The sequence below is a fragment of the Triturus cristatus genome, chromosome 11 (assembly GCF_964204655.1).
Source record: "Triturus cristatus chromosome 11, aTriCri1.1, whole genome shotgun sequence".
Lineage (NCBI taxonomy): Eukaryota > Metazoa > Chordata > Amphibia > Caudata > Salamandridae > Triturus > Triturus cristatus.
In genome coordinates this window covers 671,740,633-671,760,317 of record NC_140594.1, presented here as the reverse complement: position 1 = coordinate 671,760,317, position 19,685 = coordinate 671,740,633, and the positions used below count along the sequence as shown (strand labels likewise).

Sequence of the window (19,685 nt, the reverse complement as noted above, 5' to 3'; positions counted from 1 at the left end):
GGGATAGGATTGAGGAGCAAGTAGATCTCTATTTCAGGGAGAAGATAGCAACAGTGGATTCGAGCTGTGTATTGTGGGAGGTGCTCAAGGTGTTTTTGAGGGGACAGGCTCAGGCACTCACTGGGGGGATCAAGACGGACCATCGCCTCAAATACACTGAAGATTAGTCAGGTTTTGGCCCTTGAAGCGAAGGTGGTTAATGGGAGAGTCTGAGGCACTCACTGGGGGGGGCGGGGAGGTGTAATCAAGACGGACCATCGCCTCAAATACAATAAAGATTAGTCAGGTTTTGGCCCTTGCAGCGAAGGTGGTTAAGGGGGGGGTCTGAAGATCTTCGCCAGAGATTGTGCTGTAAGCAACAGGATCTTAGGGACTTATAAAACATAGTGCACGAAGACATGTGCTTGCAACACAGATGTGACTATATGATGTAGGGGATAAAGCAAGTAGATTACTGGCTTTGCTTGACAGACGAGACAAGGAGAGGTCTTGGGTTCTGGAGGTGAAAACTTATATGGGGGTGACTCAGATGACAAACTACTCAATAGATAATACTTTTGTTGCTTATTACAAAAAGTTATAGGAGTCAACAAAGACTAGAACGACGGAGGACTGTAGTGATGTTTCTACAAGACTTCCCCCTGACGGAGCTTTCCACAGAAGCTAGGGAGTCGCTAGATGCCGACCTGACTGAGGACGATCTCGCTGCTGCACTGCAGGATTTGCTGTCTGGGAAGGCCTCGGGGCCTAATGGCCTGCCAGTGGAACTGTACAACAGGACAGCGGGAAAGCGGAAAAGGTGGCCCACACGTGCTGGCAATGTTTAGAGAAGCGTGAGATAGGGGTACATTGCCGCTGGACTAGAGGGTATCCACGGTGGTGGTGATATAAGAAAGGCGAGACGACTATGGTTCCTACAGACCCATATCTCTGCTAAATGTTGAGACTAAAGTGCTAGCAACCAGATTGAGGACTTTCATCACATCCTTAATTCACCCTTAGCGGTCAGGTTTTATGCCACAATGCAGAACCTGTCTGAATATACGGCGCGTATTTGGAGTGCTCCATGAGACTTGGGGACCTAAGGCAGACCCCGGAGTTGTGATGTCCATAGATGCGAAAATGGCGTTTGACAGTATAGAATGGAACTATATGCGGGCAACACTAATAAGGGTGGGACTGTGACCGAGGTTTTGTGCATGGTTCAGGCTACTTTATCAGGAGTCGCTGGCCAGGGTACGGATCAATGGAGGGGTTTCCAAAATCTTCACCCTCCATAGGGGTACGAGGCTGCAATGCCCCCATTCTCCCATGCTCTGTGCCCTGGCTCTCAAACCACTAGTGGCATGGGTTTGACGGGACTGGTTAGTATGGGGAGTGTATTGTCGGGGTAGTGGGAGGTGCGCATTTCCTTGTAAGCCAATGACATTCTATTATATTTGTCCAGACCCGCCCCCTCCATTGGCAGAATCCTACACATACCCAAGCTCTTCAGTAGCTATTCCGGTTATTATATTAACTGGGCTAAGTCATTGTCTTCCCGCTGGTGGAGGGCAGTTGCAACTCCCCCGCTCCTGTCCTGCCCCGGTAACGGTAAAGAGGGACAGTTTCCTATGTCTGGGGATACACATTACCCGTGACCCACAGGACTTCATATGCCTAAATCAGAGTCCACATCTAGACAGACTGAAGGGTAACTTCCAGCACTGGGGTGCCCTGCCATAGACATTGATGGGGAGAGCAGAGTTGTATAAGATGATGTCTCTCCCACGCTTGATATATGTGTGTTCAGAACACGCCATTTTGGATCCCCAAAGAATTCTTTTCCAAAATTGAACATGAAGTGCGGACCTTGCTGTGGCAGGGGGGTGCACTATGTATTACGCTTTCCAAGCTACAGAGGGGGGGATGTATGACAGTGGTATTGCGATACCACACAACAAGAAGTACTATTGGGCCGCCCAATTGCTAGTGGTCAACGACTGGGTTTTTGCGGACCATAGGGAGCCAGCGTATACAGTGGATAGAGCGTTGATGGACGAAGAGGTCACGATGGGATTCTATATCAGAAAAGAAAGGAATGAGATCTGCCCCTGCATTCTCATACAGTGGTTCGTACTTGGAGAGAGGCCATAGGCTGGGAAGGCAGATTAACTAATATGACCGAGCTGTGGGGAAGTGGCATGTTGCGAGAGGTGAGAAGCCTGAGGGGGTTCTCTGGTTGGGAACTCATAGGCGTGGAGCATTAGAAACCTCAAAAAGCGACTTCCAGTTGAAGGAAACTGAGATATTTAAATACTTACAAGTTAGGCATACACAGCGGAGGAACTTGTTCAAGGGGGAATAACTGTCGGAGGCCTCCCATCTGGAGGACCGTCTCCTTACAGTGGACATTCCGAAGCAGCAAATCTCAGTTGCATACCGTAAGTTGGTTTACAACTCCCCAGACCCATTAGTGAAGTTGAGGGAGGCCTGGAGAGAGGATCTGGGAGACTTGGATGAGGAGGAGTGGGTGGAGGCGATCCAAAGCCCACAAGAGATAGCTATCCAGGCTCGATTCCACCGGATTCAGCTTTGGATCCTACATTGTGCCTATTACTCACGCACTTGGTTGGTTAAAATGGGGAGGATGATTAACTCCGATTGCCTGAGAGGCTGTGGTCAGGACGGGAACTATTTCCACATTCTCTGAGAGTGCCCCAAAATACAGATCTAATGGAGGGCGATTGCTGAGACAATGTCCCAAGTGCGCTCGGTTGCAGTTCCACTGTGTGCCAAGTGGCTGCTGCTGGCAGTAATGAGGAGGGTGGGGTGGGGTTGGGGGGGGGGGGGGGCCAAGAGGTGAAAATATCAAACAAATTGGTTAATGCTGGCAACGGGGGTGGCATAACATAACCAGTGCGTGGGGTAGGGCTGAGGTCTCCTGACTGTGTGGAAGTCTGATCTAGATTGGTGCCAAGGGGCAGAAAAAGTGATCTGCCAGAGATGGGGTTGCACAAAGAAATGGGACAGGTGTGAAAGGCAGGCATATAGGGAATTCTGAGGAGTGTGTGTGAGGGTTGCAATGACTACCTCTGGGACGCGGGAGGAAATTTGCAGACTGAAGAGAATGTTGGAGTTGGGCCGTAGAAGCGACCCCGATTTTTGTATTCTGGATAGGTCACACTATACGATGTGCTATACACTTGCAATGTATGTAATATGTGAACAGAACTGTTTCCTTGAAAATATCAACTAATGAGCAATGTTTAATAAAAAGTTTTTTTTAAAAATTAAAATAAAAAGTAAAATCATAAACTTAAAATAACACGCAATGGGCTTGGACGCCCTTAGAATAAGGCACCTCAAAATCCCACTTAGATGTGCGTACAAGGAAATAAACAGGAGTCAGTAGCAGCTCCACTACTGGAAGCCTGGAGCCCTGCCTAAACAATTTGTTCGGTATACATCAAACCAGGCCACAAATTATGACATCTTGTATATAGCCCAAAAAACATCAGAAAAAAGCAAAAATGTTAATTTAATGGGAAGGTTGGAGTTTTTCAAAATTGACTCATTTAAAAAAAAAAAAAAAAAAAAAAGAGGAGGCGATATGTTAGACTCTAGTAAATAGTCGTCTTTTATGTTCAAACTCAAGCTTTCTTTTTGTTGGTGCATGCCGGTGCTTCAGCAGAAGCCACCAATCACCCCTACTAGATTCTGTTTGCTCAACCTGCGCAGCTCCCATGCATCAAGATGATGCCACTTTACTTTATAGCACCCAATTTTAAATGCTTTTTGATATACTGAGCAGTTTACAAATATCAATTTTGCTTTTTCATGGATATACAGTTTATTTATCTATTATAAATTATTTTATAAGCTGTCGCAGACCCCCTTCCCCCAAGTAGTTGTTTTGTGCCCCTCAAGGGACTAGGGATCACAGGTTAAGAACCACTGTTCTAGGTCATTCTGACCCAGAATCCTTGTCCAATGCATCTTCATGCTGTCCCCCAAGAGATCCAGGCCCCCTGATGATCCAAGAGGCAAACTTATTACACTTGGTGTTGAGGAGGGTCGCAAACGCATCAGTGTTGATTCTACTTCAGACCTAGAAGAAGCGGGTAAAGGAATTCCTGGAGTGAAGGGTAGAGGTGCCAACTAGCCAGTGCCCAGTGATGATATTGATCCCCAACAACGTGGAGGACTAGCAGGAATATGTCTTGTTGCAGTGTTAATTACCATAGTGCTAAACCCAGCGCAAAGAGCTACGAGAAAGGGTTCCTTCTCGTTTCCTGGTGCGAAGAATGCTAAGGTGTCTGTGTGTACCACCACGGATTTCTGCACGTACAGATAAGTCTTCAGAACCAAAGAGTAGAATTTGAGGTCCAACATATTTATGTACAGTGACATATCTGACTGCAAAGCACTTATGGAGAGTTCCCTGCAATGTACTTCACCCCAAAAAATGAGGGGCCAGAGATCTATGGACAAGAGAGGTGGAAAGGGCATCTCATTAAGTGACTGGGAGAGTGACACCACCATTTCAAGGTTGGAACCAAGGAAGGAGAGGACCAGAATGAGCTTTGTTGTACTTCCTGAAGCTAGTCCCAATTCTCCACCAGATAGAATCACAGGCAATGAAAATGGAACATGTGTGGTACCACCCCATGCAGAATGTTTGGACTCCCACAGGCCTCCGGAACCATAAGCCTCTGGTAGAGGAGGAAGCACTTTGCGAGGGTAGAACCTTCTACGAACTGAATCCTTCTGGAAGTGACCAACCAGAATTGATTTATGGTGGTTCACTCCGATTTTAAGCTTGTATTTGGTTTTGTCATTCATGGGAGTGAGGGGTGACAACCATGGGGGTTAGGGTTATTGGCCTATGGTGGCCTGGGGCATGTCCTACTATGCCTCTGCAAAGCACACACTTTCTGCATTTGATTCTCAGGGAAGTAAGGGAGAACAGTCACAGCCTTCTCATAGAGGTATTGTGAGGGCCATAGACTCCTAGATTTCAGCTACAGGGTTCAACAATACTATGTGCTAAAGCAATTGTTATAGTACCCACAACAGTGTCCTAATTCAACAATGGCAGTTCTTGCCTAGTTATAGAGATCAAGCCAGAGGCTGTAGCCTCCAAACTACCATAGTGACCTAGCAGTGCAGGAAAACTTAAGCCGAGAAATCGGCTCAGGTGCAAGTTCAATACTTAGTCTATGTTGGTAATAGCTAAATGCATGGACCCGTAGGTCAATACAGTTTGTATCTTGCCACAGAATTCGTATCAGCACTCATTACCCATTTTAACGTGAAGCACTAGTGCAAGACACTGTCTCTCAACATGTCCTTATGTTTTACCTGCTCGGCTGAATGCGACACAGTGCTTGAATTGGCTTCAGTTCACCCTCTGCGGTTACACAGACGGCAACTGTATCAGAAGAAACAATCTTGTTACAGAGACCCCACCTTTTGGTACCAGCACTGAAGAAAGCAGTACAGCAGGCCTTGGCAAACAATTCTCCATCTTTAGCAGTTGTGGCCTCCACGCAGTTGGTGTATGGGTTCCCTCCACCATGGACGTGATTACGTCTTTGTCCAATTACGATGGCTACAGCAGTACAGGCACCTCAGATAGTGATGGAGGTGTGAGACAGCAGGCCGATACTTCTGAGCACAATTTGGGTTTTTCTGGGTGTCTGAGGCACCAGAAACACTGCTGAGATACTCCCCCTGAAAAGTCTCCCCTCCTCATGCAGAGCCAGGCCCTCTCCTCCCCTATCTGAGCAGACAGCGCTAGTGAGATCCACAGCATCTCCAAGTTGCATAGATTTAAATTGATGGCTCATCACCTACGAGAGACTGGCTGTGAAGCAGACATCAGTCCTGGATTACTGCAGCTCTGAGTACTCTGCAGAATACTACATTCCTTAGTCAAGAAGGCAAGCAGAACAAAGTGGGATAGTTTGCATCCCACCTTTGTATGAATTTTCCTGAATGTAGAGACTAATCCACTGTTTAAGGTCCTGGAATCGATTTGCAGTGGTAAGTTTTTAAAAGTCTTTTAATGGCTGCAGTGCAGACTCAGTCTATGTGCAAGATGATGGCTTCCACTGCCAGTAATGGTGAATCTAAGCAGGAATCTCCCAAAACAGGGACACAAAGAGGAGTGAAGACAACGCACCTGGTGGTCATCAGCCTTTGTGAAGTACCAATCATGGAAACACAAATGGGGAGGCCCTCCTAGAAACTGCCTCAGCACTAACAGAATTTTCTGACTCACTCCCTTTCGCCTACCATCCATCAAATGGCAGTGTTCAGGACAGACTAATCAGCAATCCCCTGCTAGAAGGTCCTCATAGAATTTCTAAAGACAGCCCTGTCGCCATCCTCCCTCACTTCAGTGTCTGGGTTTCCTTCCTTTAGCTGCAGAAATGCAGGCAATACATGCCCAATATCTGGGAAAGTTGTATCCTATTCACCAACTTGCACCATGTCAAACCAAGGGACATCCATACTGGATCACACTGATCCCAGCAATCAGACTCTCGCCACAACGTAAAATGTTGCTACCATCCACACCTTACATACACGGGTATGGGATATCAGCACAAGGGACTGGGTGTCGCATCCCAGCAGAATTTTAGGAGTGTGGCCGTCAGGCCAAACCCCTGAACAAAAAAATGGCCCACCGAGTACTATCAATCCACAAGAATATTGGTATGCTGCTATCACTGCTTCATGTCAACAAACCAACACATAGACCGTATACCCATGTCAATTAAAAGGGTGCGCTTGATGCGCTCCTCTAGATAACATAACAGGTTCTGGCCCTTTGAATCACCATGGACAGGTGTAGGCCTCACTGCTCATGCTAGATTTTCATGTTAGCAGGGTAAAAAAAAAAAAAACACAAAAACAAAATCCCAGCTTCATATGCGGTCAGGTCACGCAGGATATGTGTGAAAGCATCTGTACGATGAAGAGGACATCCCTGTCTGGCAGGTCTCCAGTGTAAATGTTATTGTGAATTACATACCCTCCTTGGACACCACACAAATATGAGTAACAGTGAACATTCCGCTTATGCAGAATGACAGCCACCAAGTCCAGGTTTAAACAAAAAAACTGTGGGGCAGCCCTGTGGTCAAATGCCACTTACTGATGAACTGGAGGTATTTTCTGTAATCCCTCAGAATGCTTTCGGAGGAAGTGGAGGACTCAGCTAGGTACGTGGGTCAAAAGAAGTGCCTACCCAGGACAATTTCACTTTTGTATTGACTCATCGCCTAATCTATTGTGGGATCCATGAAGTTCTTCCCATCAAAGAAGAGGTTAATGACTTTCTAATGGGCATTGTACTTCAGTTCTGAAAACTTGAGTATCAGCTGCCGCTGCATAGACATGTTAATGGTCCCAGTAGCAGTGTGTATGATGTATTACAGTTTCTCAGCCATAGTTATCTTTCCCAGGTAGGAATTAACAGATGCTCCTCCTGGGAGCAAGGAGGCATAGCAGCTGAACTTGTGCCAGAGAAGTAGATCACATCTGACCATGTTGGTACTAACGTGTTGCAGTGAGTGACCATCCAACTGGTAAATGGTATTTCCATTGGTCTTTAAACACCTTGGGGCATTGGAAAATCTAAATAGACTCTGATGGCAGAACTCTGAAGGCACAAGCCTTGTGGCCATCTACTAACGAGTTGAGAGACCAGCAGTCTGAAAAAGATGAAAGGGCTACAAAATAAAGGCTATTCCTTTTGATCATTCTGCTGTTAACAAAAATACCCCCTGGATTTCTTACCCGATAGCCAGTAAGGATCAAAGGGATCATATGAATCCAATTTTGAGGAAATATTTTCATGCTTGGCCATTTCAATATTTAACCTTGATTCAAAAATATAGGCAGATGGCAGTACATCGGGGCTGGTGTATTCAAGCCAAAGAAACTTGAATGCTGGGAAGATCTTTTCAGGTCAATTCAGAAAATTGGCAAGTGATACTGTATGGAAAACTCACTCCCCCACACACTTACCACTATGTTACTGTGCAGATGGCTTGCGGATTGGGATTACATTTCTGAACTTCATTAAAGCTTGGAACTTGTTTAGTGAACTGGAGATGATATGCAGCCTAAATTTAGCGAAGACTGTATTTAAAATACAGTTGCAGACATGTCTCAATCTGAAAATTCCATTTTGTGAATAAAGCAATGGAAATATTTGTAAAGTTACTCTGTGGGAAAAGTAGGACATTTTGTTAAAAATAAGAGTAACTTCCTGTCAGAGGTAAAGCAAAAAGATGGACTTCACTATACCAAATAAAAAATGGCAAAGGAACAAAACAAAAACTCACCTGTTTTGGCCCCATCAGATATAATTTTTAGTACAATCTTTTCCATTTGGGGATTGTTACAGATTGCTTCAAATTTTCCTTGAATGCCATTCTTTTCGGCCATTCTTAGCAGCTCCTTCTGGTTAGGCACAATAAATCCTATGACATACGATTGGTCACTAAAACATGAACACATTAAAAGTAATGTTAACAAGATTAAAGGCACACTACTTTCTACCAAATATATTATCAATTATCATGTATTGATCTTTCAAGGCAAACAAATGGTTGTATAACTGTTTCAGCAGACATTACCAAACCAAGCAGCCTATTTGACTTGATAATGATCATAAGGCTACTATATCATCCCAGAATACAGAAAAATGGCCCAATTGGCATTAATGCACCATATGAAATAAATGCAAGCTCTTAATGACAAATCTACGGATAGATACTTAAAACCAGCATGCACATAGAGTATCTAATACCAGAAAGAAATATCGTTTAAAACTCAAATTCTGTGCTCGGGGATGACTGCAATTGCTTATTGTCTATTTGAAAACAAAGAGAAAACAACCATATCTGCTACGCTGTCAGTACAATCGAAGCTTTAACACTGAGAAGTCACATCTTGGTCTTAGCCACAAATGAGTAGTAGCCAAGAACTACACTGACACCATCACACTCCCTAGTGACAAATACATTCATTTATCTATTTTGATTTTACTTGCATAATTGTTGCATTCCTTGCTAAATGCATACTTATTCCCACAGGCCCTTGGCTCCTGTCAGGACAAAGACTGCTGTGCTAAATGTGTGCCGGTGCTCATTGCCACTAATCCTTTTAGAGGGTCCAGGGCTTCTGTTGTTGGAAATCAGCAGAGGCATCAGGTGCACAGAGAGGACCTTTGTCAGTGATTTAATAACTTGTTCAAAATGGCAGCAGGCTAAGGAATTTTATGCATGACACAAAGTGAGCCACGCCAACTATTTTTGGTGAGGCAAAGACACTGGTAGTGCCATATGCAAAGCTCGTCAAGCACTGAAGCCCAGACCCACATGTGATGGTCACAAGCCGGAGAGCTACAGCACTGCCCCCAATCCCCCCAGCCTGACTGGAATCATCAGCTGGAATGGGTCAGGCAGGCGAGCATGCACTCCTCTAAATGGTGGCCAGTGACTGTCCGGCTTTGTGTCCACCTCATAATCCTAGGCCTGGCCGTCTTCAGAGGTACATCAGCCAACTTGGACTGTCCCCCAGACAACTGGAAGCAAGCTGAAGCAAGTAACATATCAAGCAGCCGCGGCCCGTGCAGGCAGAGCGCTGGGGCCGGGTGGAGGTTGGGTATTTCGACAGACGACAACGAGGGAAAATTAATTATGGATTTAATTTTCCATCATCGTCCGTTGAAATCTCCCCGCTCTTAACTGCACAGCTGAAGCTGCTATCAAGAGGCCCCCAGGTGCACCCTCCCGTTGGAATGAGTTAGTGACAACAGTACCATAGTCCCCACCGGACCTCCGGGGCCTGAATGCGGCCTGGCTGTGTAGCGTATGCAGCAGGCTAAGTGGGGAAGCCACAGGGCAGCCCAAAGAGGGAGAGTAGGAGGTGGCAGGACTAAGGCAAGCACCAGCCATGACGGGAGATCTGTGCTGGCTGTCACATTGTTGATGTCTGTGGCTCCCTGCTAGCAACTAGCTGGACCCGCTGTTAATGGTGCAGCAAGGAAGTGGGCTCTCAATGTGACTGCCAATGACAGGGGAAGGGTAAAAGGAAATAAGCATTAGCCGTGGACCAAGATTAACATGTACAGGTGAACATAATGCCTGCAGAATTTCACATCTAAAAGCCTTTCAATTTGTGAATCTCCCATATTTTGCTGTTTATGTATTTATCTCTTCCAATAAATTCTTACATTCAAACTGAGACCGATACAATTTAATGATACTTGAACAGTGTTGGTCATATAATTTCAGTGGCTAACTCTAATGATTCTATTCTCTGCTACTGTGGGGTAGTTACTGTGGATCACTGTGCTTCAAGATCAGTCTTCATGCTAAAGAATACCGGGCGTGATTGGGCGTGGGTGGCGTATCTTGGAACCGAAATTTCGCAGGCTGACTGGCAGTACTGTTGTAACCAGACGAAAAAGCCGTCACCGAACTACCGGCTCCGTCTGATATATTTTAAGTACTTGCACAGGTTGTTCAGCTCCACAGGCTCAGGCTCATTCCAGCGGATTCTTGTGTGCGCTGCGCTGCCCCTTCAGTGGACTTTGCACATTTAGCGTGGCTATGTCCTAAGGTCTCAGAGTTCTGGCGGATGGTGTGCTCCACCATTTCTGACATTACTAGTGTCGCAGTGCACCCCGACCCTCCCCTGTGCCTCCTTGGTTTCGTAAAATTCTGCCCCGATGCTTCCTGACGCCTGATTTCGATGCTGCTGGTTCTGGCTAGGCATAGGGTGGCCATATGTTGGGGTCGCCGGCCGGCTCCAAACGGTTGAGAGCTGGCTGGAGGACGCCTCTCGGTGTCAGACTCTCCTGTCGGAGTTCTGGGACTTATTGCCCACCAGGTCCCAACCCGTAGATATCTGGGGCCCTCTGGTTACCTATCTTCAATCCCGTTCCCACTCCATTGGCGCTGCCTCTCCCACGATCCCCGCCGGCCCTGTGCCCGCGGCGGCCGTCGGTGCTGGCCAGTAACTGCCCCCTTCCCTTCCATAGGCGCCCCCGCCTTATTGGTACTCCCCACTGAGGCTATTATCACAGGTGTATCCCCCTTAGAGTGGAGGGGCCTATGTGTAGTGGAGCTGTGATCCTGACCTTCATGTTTTTTTCTGCTCATTGTAGGATGTGGTCTACTCATTGCCAAATGCTTGACTTGACCTGTACTATGTTGTTTTGAGCTGTAGTGTTGCACAGTGTAATGTGTCTGACCTGATACTTCTCAATAAAGGTTTTTGAAAAATAAAAAAAATAAAAAAGAATACAAGGCGTGGCTCGACTTCACGTGGGTCCTGTATCAGCCGGTCAGGGCTTTTACGCCAACCATGCTTTGCATCCTTTAACTTGTCCTTTTAGATTTCCCACTATAGGTAGGAGTTTAAAGCAGAATGCAAATGGCAACTAGCAAAAGAGTAAAAACCCAGGATTCGCTGAAAGCGAGAGGAGTAAAAAACAGTGTGGCAAGCATAGAAAGAACTCCAGGCAGAGTGAGTGCAAAAGGCTAATTGAGTCAGAAGAGAGGAAGGAATACATCCCTGAATAAAAAGAGGGTGGCACTGGTGAAAATACATAATGTCAAATGTGGAAGCGGGCACAAGTGGCAATAGGGAAATTCTTAGGGAACAGACTTCCAAAGATAATTCATGCAGTGAAACTACACACGTCATCTGAGGCAATGTCCTCTACTGTTGCTCTTCACCCATGCGGGCCAATCGGCAGACAAATACATTCCCATTTGTAAACAATGCTACTTTACTCTTCAATGCATGTCTGTTGTCCTCGATGGCAGTAGTGCCAGAGATAAGCTGCTTAGTTTCTAGAGTTACTCTCCATGTTACATCCAGTGCTGGTTGTTGATAAAATCTCTAGAGGAAGCACAAAAACAGACGGACTACCTCTCGTTTGTGACAAACTGTGTCCTTGGGAGTCCGCACAAACAAAGAGGGGACAGTTGTGTCCTAGAGTTGGCATTTGGAAGACTGGATCCTTGCCTGGATTGCTGGCAAGGATTTGAGCTGGATAATGTCCCAAATGTCGATTTTGGTAGTCATACATTAACTGACATTTAATATTTCAACAACAGCCAAAAGTGTTTCACTGAAGCGGTTTAGACTTTACCCTCTTGTGATCTTGATTTCCCCTCTCCCAGGAGCATGCTTATTCCATTAGAAGATACCCTCCGGTAAATCCACTTTTTTGTAAATATACATCTTCACTTCCATGCAACAACTTTATCATTTATACAGAAAATATCAGAAAGATGTGGTATTATTTATTATATGCCATTAAGTAATGTATCTCACTCCTATGCGGGTCGCCATCTTTAGAAGTATGTACAGTAGCAAAGAGTACAAACCAAATACAGCACACACAGCTACATTGCTTATTTTGATCTACAGGAGAAAAAAAAGTTGCCTTGCATCTCTGATCTACAAGGGTTGTGAACTTTGCTAGTGTCGTGCAAGTCTGAGTGACTTGCTACCTCCAGACAGAGGAGTGGGTGGTGACCTTTCAAAGTGGTGAGACGCGCAAACTGGCACGCCACTTTAAAAAAAAAAAAACACATTTCCCATACAATTTTTTTTTTAACCCCTTCGCTGCTGCGGACATTCCGCTGCAGCGCTGGGGGGGGCAGGGGGGCAGCGCGGTGGGCCTGTGCTCATGACGGAGCCGCTCCGTCATGAGCCACAGTTGAGCTGTGCTCATGACGGAACGGTTCCGTCATGACTCCGCCCATTTGCGTTGTCGCCCCGCACAGGCGGGGAAACAGCGCCGCGCAGGCGGAGCGGCCGCCAACCGGATTGTCATGACGGAACCGTTCCGTCATGAGCACACGCCAACCGTGGCTCATGACGGAACGGTTCCGTCATGAGCGGGGAAGGGGTTAAAACTCCCTCAAAAGCCCAAATAAAAACACCCCCTCACTCCAAAATAAAACAAATCACATGCATTACACATTACATTCATTAAATAAAACCAAAGTGTACTTATCCGCTGGCTCAGTGTCTTGTTCGTTGTCCTTTGAAGCCTATATTACGAAGAAACCCCCCTACTCAATCCTGAAGCTGCTCTTATGCTCCATGAGAGTAGCGCCAGGATTGGATGGATCGGGTAGGCCAAATGCTCTTTCCGGCCCTGTAGGCCTGTGCTTGGTCTCCACCCAGCTGTCCAAGACAGGTGTGTGGACAGCTTCAAAGTGCGCATGTCCCTTTGTCCAGCGCAAGACCGTCAGCCAAAGTGACATGCGCACTTTGAAGCGTGTGGCCACCACCACTCGAGTCCTCCTGCTGCCAATGTTATTAGAACTTATATAGCGCACAGCTACCCTAAGGTGTCCCGGCGCTTGCTGTAGTTCTCCCAACACTTGCAACGAAAGAATCAAAACAACCAAGCTTTGAGCGCCTTCCTAAAGGAAAGAAGATCCTTAGAATTCCTTAATTCAAACGGAAGCTGATTCCAGGCCCTAGCCGCTCCTGCCACAAAACTTCTCCCACCCCATCTGGCTTTCCTTATGATGGGAAGGATGATAAGCTTTGCTGCCAGGGAGCGTAATAATCTTGCTGGAACATACCAGCAAAATTGTTGTCTTAGATGTAAAGAGCCTGTATCCTGCAAAGCGCGAAAGACTAAACAAAGAGCTTTGAATAGAATGCGCTTTTGTACAGTTAGGCAGTGAAATTTTCTTATGGCATCTGAAATAGGGGTAGACCTGGACGTTCCGGTAAGCAGCCTAGCTGCTGAGTTTTGGAGCATCTGGAGTTTAAGAAGGTTACCTTCCTGCGTGTTCAGATAGAGACTATTGCAGTAATCAAGGCGAGACAAAATCAAAGCTGTGACCACGGTGAATTTGCATTCTATGGGTAAAAGCGGGAGCACTTTCCTCAGGCTCCTAAGAATGTAGGAGGTAGAGGAAACTACCGCATTCACCTGGGCTTGTATAGAGAGGCATTCGTCCAAAACTACACCGAGATTTTTTGCTTTTCTCGAGGGGACTGGAAGGGTGCCCATAGATTCCGGCCACCAGCTAGGGGTCCAACTATTGGCATTATTGCCAAACAGCATTACTTCCGTCTTATTTGCATTGAGCTTTAAACAATTTTGCAACATCCAATCTCCTACCACCCTCATACAATCATGTAGTCTTTCTCCTGATGCCCTCTCCTGGCCTGGAAGCATGGAGATTACAGTTTGAGTGTCGTCAGCGTAAGATGTCAGAAAAAAGCCGAATGATTCAATCAAAGGGGCCAGAGGGGCTACATAAACGTTAAAAAGGGTAGGGCTAAGGGAGGAACCCTGTGGGACCCCACAAGGAAGTGAGAAGGGGTTCGAGACGAAATCACCCCAAGCCACTGACTGTCGTCTATCGGAGAGAAAGGACTCTAAAAGAGACCAGGCTATCTTCCGTATACCGCAGGCCGACAACCGGTCCATCAGGACTCCATGATGGACCGTGTCGAAGGCCGCGGAAAGGTCAAGCAGGATCAGTACGGCCTTGCCGCCTTGATCCAAGCCTCGCCTAATTTCATCCGTGGATTTGAGAAGAGCAGTCTCGGTACTGTGTCCCTCTCTAAAGCCAAACTGGGTGGGATCGAGGGCATTAGTATCACGCAAAATGGTACTCAGTTTGCTGTTCAAATGTTTTTCCACCAGTTTCGCCGGAAGGGGAAGACGTGAAATGGGGCGAAAGTTGTTTAAGTCATTCATGTCCAAATTGGGTTTCTTCAGCAAAGGAAGCACCGAAGCTGTCTTCCAACGTTTAGGGAACTGGCCAAGAGTAAACATAGCGTTGAAGATGTTCGTCAGTATCAAGGCTATGGTTTCATGTGCCAATTTTGCTATTGCCACAGGGCAGGGGTCATAAGGTGACCCAGATTTAGCAGTAACCAGAGAATTAAGGGTCTCAAAGTGTATTATAGGAGGAAAAATATCCAAGGTGGATTTTAGCTCCGGACAGGCCGTCAAGCCAAAGTTGGTGTTGACCGGGTCGTTAAACGTTTAGAAAATTTTTGCTACTTTATTCTGGAAAAAAAATGGCAATTTCCTCACAGAAACCTCTTGTCGGCGTTTAAAGAACGGAAGGTGGATGCGCCAGTCTGGTTACTATGTTATAAAGTTCTCCTTAGTGAAATTACTTGCAAGCTTGATCTGGTGTGCAAAAAACTCTGTTTTAGTTGGAACAGTAAGTGTTTATAGCACTGGATACTTTGTTTATAAGTATCTTTGGCAGCTGGAAGGTAACCCTTCCTCCAAGCCTGTTCCAGCTGTTTACAGATTAATTTTTGTGACTTCAGATCTGAAGAGTACCATGGGGCTGTAGGTTTTAACCTTTTAGGGATGATGATTTTTTTAGGAGCAAGAGTGAGGCAGACCTACTCCAGCCAAGATGTATATATCGAGGCGGCTTCTTCCACATCTGAAGGGAGGTGTTTCTGTGTGGAGAGTAGAAGATCCCTAAGGTCATTTCCAACAACCTTATTCCATGATCTAATTTCCTTAGGCTCCCCCCGTGGAGGTTTTGCCCTGGTTTTTTCCACCTTTTACCTCGAACCTGACTGCATAATGATCAGGCCAGGGGAAGGATTTCGGTAACCGAGATCTGTGTGGAGTTAGAGAAGATCCCATCCAGCGTGTGCCCAGTCTGATGAGTAGGAGCCTGCACCAGTTGTCTAAAGTCCATACTACCCATAAGGTCAAGCAATTTGCCAGTGTCTCTGTCCCCATCCATTTCTAGATGAAAATTAAAATCACCTAGAAAGGTAAATGACTCCCTGGACATACCGTCTTCCAGCAAAGCTCCCACCTCTGTTAGAAAAGGGCTCCTAAGACCCGGAGGTCTATATATTAAAACACCCCTAAAAGTGAGGCCATAATAAAGGGTGAAGACAAAAGACAGGGCTTCGAAGCAGGAGTAGACTGTTGTGTCGACAGTGGTTTTGATGGAACTATCATAGAGCACAGCCAATCCTCCACCTTTCTTAGAGGGTCTATTTACAGTGTAGCAGGAAAAACCAGGAGGTGTGGTCATCACTAAATCAGGTCCCGAAGCCTCGTCCAACCAAGTTTCCGTGATAAAAGCTAATTTAATATTATTATCCTCAATAAGTGAAGCACACTCGACACTGTGTTTGACCAGAGAGCGGGCATTAAGTAATAAGCATTGAAAGACAGCCGTAATTTTGCCATTAGATAGATTGGAACCCAACTCCCGAGCTTCCTCAAGCGTTTTGCCTGGGCCCAGCTCTGGCAGAGTTGTAGAGCAGGCCGGGCACCAGCGAGGTGTGGGCCAGAACCAGGTGAAGAAACCACACAGTCCAGTTGCCTGGTAGCCTTGTTGAGAATTCGTAATTGTCTGCTAGAGTAGCTAAGAGTGGTTGCATCACCAAGGGATACTTGGCCAGGGATTTTGGCGCATGGCGCGGCCGGTGCGCGGACGGTCGCAGACGGGCTTGCCTTAGGCGTGCCAGCGGAGCGCACGCACCATGCGTGATTAAGTAGTGGTGCACCCTGAAGCGCTAGAGCGCAAATCACGTCCCCACCCAAGATGGCGGCCCCTGACGATCGTCACCAGCTCGGCAGGCTGTGCGAAGTCAGGAAGTGCTGAGAAGCAGGTAAGGGGGGTAATTACCACAATCGGAGCCAAACACAATGACCCCAGTAGCAGCCGAACAGTTAACTGATAAACGTTGATTTAAAATTCTAAAAACAGTAGCAGCAATGTGATTAAAATAAGTGACAAGATAAAATAATACCGCAAATGCAGTGCGCAAGCCAGCGCTTCTCCCGGCTCAAGCCTCAGGAGATTCCAGCCAATCAGCAGCACAGGACAGTCAGGACACGCCCTCTTGGCTCAGAGGCAGGTTGGCAGCTGCATTGCCCTTTGGTTAAAATGGTAAAGAAATCATTTCATAGCCATAGCCATTTTATTTTTAACACTTCACGCGGTACGCATCCGGCGTGGGAACCGCTGCTGTCCAGACCCTTTCATTGCTGAAAAATACAGAAATACTCTCAGACTAACAACCTAAAGAGGCTCTGCCTACATTTTAGAATGCACAGACCCTTCACGCAAACTGTGAATCATTTTCAAACTGTGATGTAGTCCCAGACACTTTGAGTTTCCAAGACAGAAACTGAATGTAAAATGGTAAACCTTAAGTATTCCTGGGACATTCATAAACGTGCTGCATCAGAAATGTTAATCTGAGGGATTAAACCTTTTTTTTGTTCTATCTGCCTTTAAGGAATGGGCATAGGCTTTTTACTATTGCAGTTTTCCAATAGTAAAGAGGAGGGGAAGATTTTTAGAGCTGGCTTGGAGACGGCATTAGCTGTTTTGCCAGCCTTGTGTGTTCGAAACCTACAGCATGTACAGCAAAGACTGGAAACTCTCGTGCCACAGTTGAAACACCCAGATCAATCGGGATTTAAACTTTACAGACAGGTCGTCGAGAACAGAAGAAAGGTACTACATAGGACTGATATAATAAACAAAAAGAGAAAGGTGGCCCTTTTAATATCTTTTGATGCCAGAAAGGCCTTTGATAGAGTTAACTGGGTATTTCTCTTGGCAGTTCTTTATAATAGAGGTCTTGAGCCGAGATTTATATTGACGGAACTGGCAGGCTACTCATGTGCATTAGAATAAACAGCAGGTTTACCCAAACAATTAAAATGAAGGACCATACAGGGGTGCACTTGCTCCCCCTGTTGTGGCTCTTATACTTGGAACCTCTAGCCCAAATGATCGGTCAAGAAAGATGTATTGAAGGAGGTAAAGCTCATCCTTAAAACATCCAAATCAGGGATACTACTGATAAACCTTCCACCAGAGACGGTCAGCTGGCTGCAAGCACATTACAAATTTAAACAAAGCAATGGTACTATCAAATATCCAAGAGTCCAGTTGGCTGCAACAATAACCAAGAGTAAAAGACACAGTTGATGGACGGAATGCAGAACACATCAAAACATTCACCCCCAGTCAAGAGATCTGGGTTAAATCCATCATTCTTTGGCTCACCATGCCACCCCAGTTTAGACCTGGCCATATGCCAATCAGTCTTGACCCTGTGCCTCATGGGAACAGTCCAGCCCGAACGGCCAAGCCAGGTCCTCCCTGGACCGGAAACAAGCATCCTAGGACCGGTTTGGGGGTTTCACTCCTTATCAGCCAGGATAGCTTGATTCCAGTGGCAGTGAGCCCGGGACCCACGTCTGGGCATACCTGCCGCACTTAGGGTGAGAAAGCAAAAGACACACAGTTGATGGACGGAATGCAGAACAAATCAAAACATTCACCCCTAGTCAAGAGATCTGGGTTAAATCCATCATTCTTTTGCTCACCATGCCAACCCAGCAATATACAAAAGTTACAGAGCCAAACAAGATAGAAGCAGCTACTCAGTGAAGACGTTACCTGGCCTTCGTGTGGCTCTGTCATATTGCCACTAAGAAAATTAGTCTAATGCCCAGACTCCTCGTTTTTTCAGACCTTATCCATAACTACTCACACAGAATGTTTCACACAGCTTCAAAGTATATAAGTATATGCACTACTAATATATATGTACGGCAGAGGATGCAAGGATCCTAATAGAATCTGATTTTCACCTGACAAACAGTGATGACTAAGTATACCAAATACCATACGGTATTATCAGGCAGCCCACCTTGGATACCACTTGGAAAGATCCAGAGCAGAAACCAAAAGGTAATGGCGCTACACTGTTCATCAAACAATGGTGGGGAGACCCGTTTGGTAAGTAGCATGGCACAACTAACCTGTCTCTTTCCTCTGATCAAGAAAGCGAACATTAGTGTTTGGGATCAGGTGGCCTTAGGATCGGTCTCACATCCTTACCAGCGCCCTTTATCGCTATATGGGGGAATCCGACCTTTACTCCGGGATTAAACAGAGAAGCATATGGTGCAATGGCAGGAAACATGTAATAAGTTGGGCGAGATGAACCTCAAAGTAAATATTAAAACATCTGAAGAGATGCAAAAGCAAGTTGAAGTACAGGAATCCGGAATATCACTGGGTCTTAAACCCAGAGGTAAAATAAGTGGCCGCACAACCATTTACCAGATTTAAGAAACTGCATAAAAATACTGCAGATGAAAAACACCTGATTTCCAGATTATATATGCTACTCCAGGAGGCAGTAAACAATGGAAAAAAAGCAACTTTTGGTCTTCATGAAAAGAGGAGCTGGGTAAGAGTTTTAGAGAAGATCAGTGGAACATAATTATGAAAAACCCTAGTGATAACTCGTGCACAAGGCGAGTATTAAGCTTTTATATAGGTGGCACCTCTTGATAGGTGATATGGAAGTAGACCTTGAAACCATCTGAGGTGGAGGTAAATCTAGAGGACGCAATGGCACTTATAGTGGATCCTGGAAAGGAATATTGGTCCTTAGAAGACGAAAAGGAGGTGGTGTAAGATCACATGAGAACGTGAAATGTGAAGGAACTCATTTAGAGCATCATTGAAGGGCATTCCTCTGATCTCTATTTTGGTATTGAAAAGAGACAGGACGTCGAGAATCTTGGAGTTAAATCGGGTGATGTTGAAAGGTGTTGAGGAGATGCATATCTAAGAGAATGCAAAGATGCAGTGGAGTGGTTAGAATGATTA

The 19,685-nt window shown here is 45.9% G+C and overlaps 1 protein-coding gene across 3 annotated transcripts in view; it reads right to left on the bottom strand.

Annotated features, from left to right (window-relative positions):
* Positions 1–19,685, bottom strand: part of ACSL3 (acyl-CoA synthetase long chain family member 3) — a 536,429-nt gene that overhangs the window by 4,915 nt on the left and 511,829 nt on the right. For all 3 annotated transcript variants that reach the window (XM_085634281.1, XM_085634280.1, XM_085634282.1), the window contains exon 14: positions 8,340–8,497. In XM_085634281.1, coding sequence (XP_085490407.1) covers positions 8,340–8,497 — 158 coding nt within the window. The remainder of the gene's footprint in view (positions 1–8,339; positions 8,498–19,685) is intronic.